General features: G+C 35.9%; 2 protein-coding genes across 3 annotated transcripts in view; one reads left to right on the top strand and one right to left on the bottom strand.

Annotated features, from left to right (window-relative positions):
• Nucleotides 1–3,351, bottom strand: part of LOC110463770 (eukaryotic translation initiation factor 4E type 2-like) — a 9,678-nt gene extending 6,327 nt beyond the window's left edge. Inside the window, exons 1-2 of one of the 2 annotated variants that reach the window (XM_021518623.1) lie at nucleotides 3,281–3,351; nucleotides 1,059–1,158 (exon numbers count right to left, since the gene is read on the bottom strand). In XM_021518623.1, coding sequence (XP_021374298.1) covers nucleotides 1,059–1,158; nucleotides 3,281–3,300 — 120 coding nt within the window. In that variant the 5' untranslated portion in view covers nucleotides 3,301–3,351. Of the gene's footprint in view, nucleotides 1–1,058; nucleotides 1,159–2,676; nucleotides 2,874–3,280 lie in introns of those variants that run through there. The other variant, XM_021518621.1, reaches the window with a different exon arrangement.
• Nucleotides 3,352–3,407: 56 nt separating this feature from the next.
• Nucleotides 3,408–8,166, top strand: LOC110463769 (mediator of RNA polymerase II transcription subunit 4-like). Its single transcript, XM_021518620.1, has 6 exons — nucleotides 3,408–3,505; nucleotides 4,575–4,696; nucleotides 5,458–5,573; nucleotides 5,893–6,037; nucleotides 6,881–7,036; nucleotides 7,954–8,166. Exons 1-6 carry the CDS (start codon nucleotides 3,441–3,443, stop codon nucleotides 8,142–8,144), a joined length of 795 nt encoding a protein of 264 aa, XP_021374295.1. The 5' UTR covers nucleotides 3,408–3,440; the 3' UTR covers nucleotides 8,145–8,166.
• Nucleotides 8,167–8,598: the final 432 nt, after the last annotated feature.

The raw sequence follows: 8,598 nt of genomic DNA on the forward strand, positions 1-8,598 counted from the left end.
CATTTGAACAAACTTTGTAGCCCTTCATCTCAGCATGCTACTGGCCAAATATCATCACCCTGGGCATTTTGGTTATTCAGAAGAAGTTATTTAAAGGTTTTTTAAGACAATTGACCCCTGTGACCTTGAATATAATTGAAGGTCATTCATTTGAACAAACTTGGTAGCCCTTCACCCTAGCATGCTACTGACCAAATATCATCTCCCTGGGCAGTTTGGTTATTGAGAAGAAGTTGTTTAAAGTTTTTAACATATTTGACCCCTGTGACCTTGAAAAAAGATGAAGGTCAGTTATTTGAACAAACTTGGTAGCCCTTCATCCCAGTTTGCTTCTGGCCAAATATCATCACCCTAGGCCTTTCGGTTATTTAGAAGAAGTCGTTTAAAGTAAAATATTGACGCCGGACGCCGGACGACGGACGCCACACCACGGCATAAGCTCACTTGGCACTTCGTGCCAGGTGAGCTAATAATGAGATCTTGTTTGTTGATAGTCTGCTGTTTACAATCGCGATGGCGCTTGACAAAATTGGCTGTTGCCATCAAACGTTCTTGTGACCATCACGGTGGGGAAACGAAGCGGTGAGTGCACATTTTTCGCGCATGTGATATTTTTCTCATGGAAATATCACCCGCGCCCCTTAAAACCAATGTATTTTCGGAGGGTGACAGAGATTTTTGTTTAATTTTCTCCCAACCAATCAAATAGCTAGAAATTCACTTGAGGTGTATCAATAAAATTTGGCAAAATAAAATCCTTGGTGATTTGTCAATAAATGATGACATTCAAACTGTCCTGACTTAGAAAATGCTTTGATGAAATATTGAAACAAATAAAGAGATTCTTTGAGTTTGAAAGGCAAACATTGAGGAAAAAATAAACACTATTTATGATGCAAATGTTGAAATCAAACTTTGAATACATAATTTTATGACATTTGATAAAACAGTAACTTTTACATTATCTATGGGAAATTAAATAATATCAAAACCTTAATAGCATGACAACAGACTAGGTAATGTTATACAACAAGCTGATGATGAAGATATCCACTTACTGGTGTGGGTCGGGGTCGTGGAGAAAGTTCATCGTCTCGGTCTCCATATCTTTGATCGGGTGATTCATTTTCTTCTTCCCCACTATCTTCTGCCTTTAGTCTGAAAATACAACAATTCCGTTTCACTGATGACAATTTCAGAGTTTAAGCACAGTGCAGAAGTCACAAGAATCGTCTTGTAGTCACACAAGTACGTTATTTGAACAGTATGTACCGCTTACTGCAAAGTAGGAACAAACTCATACCAGTGGTATAGAAGTGAAAGCAGGAAAGAGCATCTACTTATTACTTATACTACAAAGCACTGTTTTTACCTACATTTTACAACAGCCTGTTCCTTTATGAATTGGGAAAAAATATAACATTAATTGTATTGAAATTGGGAACATATTCCTCAGTTTTTGGTAATTTTGGGAAGTTAAGGCACTATTTAATAAGCTAGGGGAAACAGCCTGTATTCGTCAGTAAAACTGAGTAAAAATATCACTGTTAACTCATTCACCCCTGAAGACACATTTGGACTCTTTCAATTCAATGGCTAGAATAGTTCATAATGAAATATCTGGGGTGAATGAGTTAAGTATGAACAAAATTGTACACATAGAATAAAAGTTATAACCATACAATTTTTGAACAAATCAGGTGTTATGGACGGTAACCTTGTCTTACAGCTATCTTAGATGTTGGGGTCCTTTTAATAAATTGTTATATTATTCACTTAGCAGGGGCTAAAACTTCCTGAAGTCGGAGGTCTGAGGACCCCAATAAAAGACTAGCGGACTTACCCAAAAACATGGTAAAACATGTTCACCTGTTGGACCTAGATAGTCCTAATATGTAAAAAATACTGACACTGAGTATCTTTTCATCAAGTCATGTTACAAACACTATACACATGTTCTACATCATGTACACCTACATTTCTGATGCCAGGAAAAAAATGTCATGGAAATTAAAGGGGTGTTTTAGAAGTATCTTTCATGCACAAATTCTAAATGCATCCCTACTAAGGGTATCTGCCTCAAATTAATAGTGGGACATAATTATATACTAAACACAGGTAATACATATTCGGAATATTATTTTTTAGATTCCCCCTTTTCAATTCAAGACAGATATATACCTATTCCTGTACCACCATATACTTTTGTATTATATTTTAATTGAAAACATGATGATTTGACCCCAAAAAAACTTTATTGACACAGTAAAATGTTTATCATATGTTTAAAAAATGATGTTTTTCAACAAGATCCCTGGCTATAAAGCAAATACTATATTTTCATTCCAGAATGAAAACCCGTCTCTGCATGCAATTGTTGTCTTTGTAAACAGCATGTTTATATTAATCAAGCAGGTCACTCAAAACACGATCTCCAACATGTAACAATTCATTCTATGTCAACAAATCCCTTTTTAAAAATATATTTTATAATTCAATATGATCACTTTTACATAAAAAATATTGAAATGAGAGGCTATCCCTCAACTGAGGGGTTTTTCTATTTGTTTGACTTTCATAAATATCATTCGAGCTCTTGACCTTTCACGTAAATACCAACCAAGAATGGCAAGATTAACGTTACATCCGAAGTATTTGACAAAAGCACAATCAAACCTGTTATGCTCATTTTCTGGCTTCATGTTTGGCGATATTTGTTTATACAGATTTTTGATAGACTTGTCTCTCTTCTTCACAACACCATATGCTGAACTATCGCTGCCTAACACATATAGCTGGTACGTCCGCTTTAGTCAAAGTTTGTGTCAAAGATCGCTCACAACACGTGTCTGCTATCGACAACAACGCTATCCATTTCATGACTGAACCTGTTTAATTCGACCCAATATTTGGCGAATTGCTCAACTTCATTATTTCCAAATGAATGCAATTATTATTTTCCTTTTACAACCATTACAACAATTAAACAATCACTGTATTTATCAAGTAATTTCAAATTTAGATATGAAGTTTAATTTTAAAAGACATTTCAAGCGGGTACACCTCAAAAGGGAAAGGAGGTTGAGCATGGTGACGTCACAATCTGAAATCTCGAGCGATCGCTGACAAGTGCACCCGACGTTCCTCTAATGTTATCCACTTCAGGCAGCGATCTTTCTGCCTTGGGCAATGTGACTGCTTCATTTAGGATGCAAAATGTTAACAATTCCTGCATATGTCATTAAAGATTACAAATAAAGATGTAAAACCGATAACTTACGCATCGAATTTGTTGTTCATTTTCTGTGTTTACGCCGGAACACCCTGCTCCCCTAATATGTCCAATGTTAGCTTATCATTGATTGGTTGAATAGTACTCACTTCCTTTACATTTTCATCAACTGAAACGTGATTGGTTTGTGTATTGTAAAGGAGCAAATATGGCGGCAATTAGCACCAAACAGAAGCTTTTGCAGCTTATTGAAGACACAGAAATAATATCTAAGTAAGGTTATGAGAAATTGTAAACATTGAGTGATTTTATGTAGCTAAGACGAAGGCGTCTTGTTGTTTTGGAGAGGTTTCATCCCACACATATTTAATTGACGGACCCCATTGTTGAACAGTGCTATGGACTATGGTCCTAAATTATGTCAGGTCCTTAATCCTGTCTTTCATATTTTTTTTATAATGATACATGTGGTGACACCCTTTGTTCTGTTAAGACCACATATGTTTTAATATGCAATAGTTGTGCCCTAATAAGTGGGCATTTACATAAATGCTGTATATGTTATACTTAATTAAAGTATAAATTAAATACATATATTATATAATATATACTAATATAGACAATATGAATATATCCCTATTTTGTCTTATTAGCTTTACATAATAGTTTGACATACTTAGCAAAGGACGTCCTTGTCAACTTACCCTTGTATGAGCTTAAAAAGGAGCCTAAAGAAATTTGAAGATATACATTTATTACTTTGAAGTTTGGTTTACATCTAAAATGATGTCGGTGAGATTGTAAAATCTTTACCCTAGTTAAATTCCAACTTTCTACATAGTTAAATTCCAACTTTCTACATTGGAGTACACTATGGTTTTGGTTGGGTATTACAGTGACTGTGCTGTAGTATTCCAGTGGTATGGCACTACAAATGAGCTGTTGGAAATACAGACTCATAACAAGCTGCTCCATGTACATCTTTTATCTCTTAAATATTAAACACCTTGAATAATACTCCTTGATATTGAAAAGAGACCTGCAGGTATACAAACGTTGTCTAATGATGTCTTCTAACAAATGACAAAAAGTCCTTATCTTCAAAGTTTTTTCATGGTTCAACAACAGCCATATAACAAAATTTGGCTTTTTGTTGTTTGTAGATGTATATTACTGTAATAAATAATCTTATAACCTTATTATGTGATCGAAGGTATTAGCCTCGTATGTTTATATTATGGGTGTATTGACAAACTACAAGGCTAGTACCTTTGAGTGATGTGATACATTTCTATGCTATCTGTTGATTTAATATTTTTTTCTCATTCTCTTATTTTTACAGGGAAATATTTGAACTTATGAGCACACCAAAACAACAACAGCGAGCTGATGCACCCGAGACCCAGAAATTAATGGAACTTTTGGTTTTAAAAGATAAAGAAATAAAGGAGAATCTAAAAATAGGTACTAACAGATCATCTGTAGTTACATTTTTAAGTATTTTTTTTTTTTGTAAAATTTGGCCTATGGCCCAATTAAATGACAAGAAAATCTCATTTTACAAACTTTTTGAAAAATTCCGGATAATCCCAGAATGTTCGATGGTAATCAAAGATTTTACAGATACAATGAGAGACATTAGTGAGTTATTGCCCTTGCTTCGTCACTAGATGGCACTGCTACCAACTTAATTGGTTCTACAAATAAAATACTGACGATGGCCTCACATGCCAATGCAACAAGACACACAAAGATATTTTCAAAATATTCATCAGCAGAACAAGCAGAATACTCAAACATTTTCTTATTTGAAACAGTATTGTAATTATTTACTGTTAAAAACGAAACTTGTTTAATAAATTAATTAAATGTAAAAGCGTTTGCATCTCATGTTGAAAAACTGTTAAAAAGAAATTAAAAATAAAACAATAAAAATTTTCATTTGAAATGTCTTCATTAAAATCATTATGCATTTAGGGAAACATAAAGGCCTTTCATATATTTATATGCTTCGGATATTTATAGAATGTGTTTTATTTGATTCTATACTTGCAATTCTACGTATAGTTAGCATTAAGTTCATCAGACCAACTTGGTTGCAGCGCCATCTGCAAGGCAGATAACTCACTGTTTTCTCTCATTGTAGCTGTACAGGAACACTGCTACACTTTAAACTGACCTGTTAGATATAAGATGAAGGCCTACTTTGAATTTGTAATTTATAGCTGCAGAACAAGCCGAGATACAGAAAACTGTGGATGAACTGAAAACAGAAGTGGATAAACGTGACACAGATATCAGGAACCTTCAGAAGAATCTCAAAGAAGCTGAAACTATATTGGTAGAACCTAAATTTTATACATGAAAAATCTGTAATTCTGAGTTATGAACAAACTTCTGAGTCCGACTTACATCCTGTGTTTTGCTTTAATTAAATATTTTTACATAGAACATCTCAACCTTAACTTCTTACGTATTACATAAAAAAACAATTATTACAAATATGGTTTATTTGGAGTATTTCTAGGGCATTTAAGATTTTTCACACAGGTTCTCTCCCCTGAAAAATTAATGAATGTCTGTGTGGACAAATTACAATTTTAAGTTGAGTTTAGTATTGACAAATGGAAAATATTTTTCTTTATATTTCTTCCTCTTAGTCAACTGCTATCTATCAAGCCAAACAGAAGCTGGAAGCCATTAGACAAGCAAATAACAAGACTATATCTTCAGAGGAACTTATAAAGTTTGCACACAAGATCAGCGCCAGTAATGCTGTTGCATCGCCACCGACTTGGACACCAGGTATGTATCAGAGGATTAGTGTAGCTTCTCAACCAACCTGAGTCTCAGGTAAGTATCCCAGAGTCAATATAGCTTCTCCAACAATCTTAGTCTGAGGTAACTACCCCAGGGTTAGTGTAGCTTCTCCACCGCCATCAATTCCAAGTTAGTATCCCAGGGCTTTGCTACAGACCTGGATCCCAGGTTAGTATCCCAAGGTAATTAGTTTTGCTACAGACCTGGATCCCAGGTTCGTATCCCAAGGGAATATAGCTTTGCTACCAACCTGGATCCCAGGTTAGTATCCCAAGGTAATTAGCTTTGCTACAGACCTGGATCCCAGGCTAGTATCCCAAGGTAATTAGCTTTGCTACTGACCTGGATCCCAGGTAAGTATCCCAAGGTAATATAGCTTTGCTACCGACCTGGATCCCAGGTTAGTATTCCAGGGCTACTGTAACTTCACTGACCTTGATCCAGGGAGTGTATCCCAGTGTTATTGGTAATTAAAGGACATTTATACATTTCACAGTATTAAATTGAAAAAAAATAAAAAATAAGATATTCAGTTCGTTGACTATTTTGCTTGCAGTGCAATATACCTCATAGCAGCTATCCCTGTCTTTGTCTTGCTCACAAAACCCATAGACCAGGTTTCTCATTCATGCATACTTAATTTTGTGCTAAAATAGTACCCATAACTTATCCAACAAAACCCTGAAAGTGTCATTATCAAAGGTTTTGCAAAGAAACTAGAGATATTTGTATGATGAAAAGAATTCATAACTATCTCCTATAGAAGAGATCAAATAAAATTGAGACATACTGGTAACTTTGCTGATGAAAACCTATTTTGTCTTGAAGGTGATCCTAGGAGGCCATATCCCACTGACTTTGAAATGAGACTTGGTTTCCTCGGGAAATGCAGTGGTGACCTACCGATCAACGGTCAACAGTTACAGTCTCAGGGGTCGTATGGAGAACCCATGTCCAGTAATAGGACATCGGCCGGACTAGGAGGTAAGTTTTATTTCTGCTAGCTAGAGATATCAGTTTAACCATTTCACCACTGTAGCCCATAATGGATTCATCCAGATCAATGCATGGGAGAGTCTATTAAAGTTGTATAGGGGTGAAAAGGTTAATACGTTGTCCGGGATAATATCAACATTCCCTGTCCTGGAACATGATGTTGGCTGTAGTAAGTTGTACTGTTGGTAACTCAACCATTAAAATGAACTGATATATGGAGAACCTGAACCAGCCAAAAAATTCAACAGCAATGTAAAGTAGACTTTCTACAATAAGGATTTGTCTCGAAACCAACCAAATTATTTTTCCTCAAAGGTCGTATTTGCAAACCTCGGTTGAAACGGTTCAGGTGTCACAGAATTATTCCGCGATAAATGAACGCAATTGGACCGACCTGTGGGAGGAACTAAAAAATGCACAGTTTGGGAATTTTGTGACGAAAAAACAATATATCAAGGATAAAATGTCCTTCTTTCATACGTCAACTAAATGATATGACGGATCGTAAAATATACATGTCGATCAATTTTGTTATATAAAGAAAAAAGGAAACTAGAGATAGTCAGCATTTAAGTTTCTGTCAGGCAAGTCTGGACCCCGCGATATACACATGCCAAATATTCCTGTGGTCAGCCTCGGTTCGGATGTGAGCCTGTCGTTTTCTTTCAGGTTCGACCATTTCAACTGGTCGAACTGGATACATGAAAGGGGCCAAAGTGTATAGTTAACCCTTTCACCACTGTAGACCATAATGGATTCCTCCAGATCAATGCACAGTAGAGTCTACTAAAGTTACATAGGGGTGAAAGGGTTAAGACAGAGTACAATGTATAACTGATTGTATCTCCAGATTCCATGTTGATGCTGATCATGAATTAAGAGCAAATTTTGTTTTCCTTACACAGAACCAACATCTGCAAGCACACCTTCCTCAGTATCTTCATGGCAACCGCCACCGGAGTTACATCATTCCTTGTCAACAGGAAGTGGGGGAGCGTCAGGTTTCCTGACGGAGATAAAAGGACATAACAAGGAAAATGAGGATGTGGGCTTCATGTCTAGTGACTCGTCTAGTAGTTCATCAAGTGATGAATAAAATGTGGAATATTTATTGTCAACATGTGTTCATGGTGTTTTGAATTACTATGGATTCCATTATGTCATGTGGTTTGGTTTGATTTTGTTTAACGTCCTATTAATAGCTAAGGTCATTTAAGGACGTGCTACCATGTGTGTTGTGTGTATGTGTGCTGATATGTTGGTGTATTTGCCTCCTTGTGATAGCACGGATCTGATGCAGACTTTATAGTGCTATCTCACCGAAATACCAAGCCGAAGTCAAGCAGCACAGCATTCCGCCCGGTCACATTATACTGACAACAGGTGAACCAGTGGTTGTCATAAACCTCAATGAGGTATCGCAATGTTGATGTTGTTTATTGCAGTTTAACTAGATCAGTAGAGTGATGGCTGGATTGTGGAACAACTAGACTGGTGTTTGCTAAATACTGTATAAATGTTAAATTTTGCATGACTTATATTTGGCAGTT

Source organism: Mizuhopecten yessoensis, unplaced genomic scaffold (genome assembly GCF_002113885.1).
Source record: "Mizuhopecten yessoensis strain PY_sf001 unplaced genomic scaffold, ASM211388v2 scaffold10925, whole genome shotgun sequence".
Lineage (NCBI taxonomy): Eukaryota > Metazoa > Mollusca > Bivalvia > Pectinida > Pectinidae > Mizuhopecten > Mizuhopecten yessoensis.

Coding starts and splice junctions, on each gene's coding strand:
- LOC110463769 (XM_021518620.1), top strand. CDS start 3,441: ATGGCGGCAATTAGCACCAAACAGAAGCTTTTGCAGCTTATTGAAGAC. Junction 5,574..5,892: donor AAGAAGCTGAAACTATATTG/GTAGAACCTAAA, acceptor TCTTCCTCTTAG/TCAACTGCTATCTATCAAGC. Junction 6,038..6,880: donor GCCACCGACTTGGACACCAG/GTATGTATCAGA, acceptor TTTGTCTTGAAG/GTGATCCTAGGAGGCCATAT.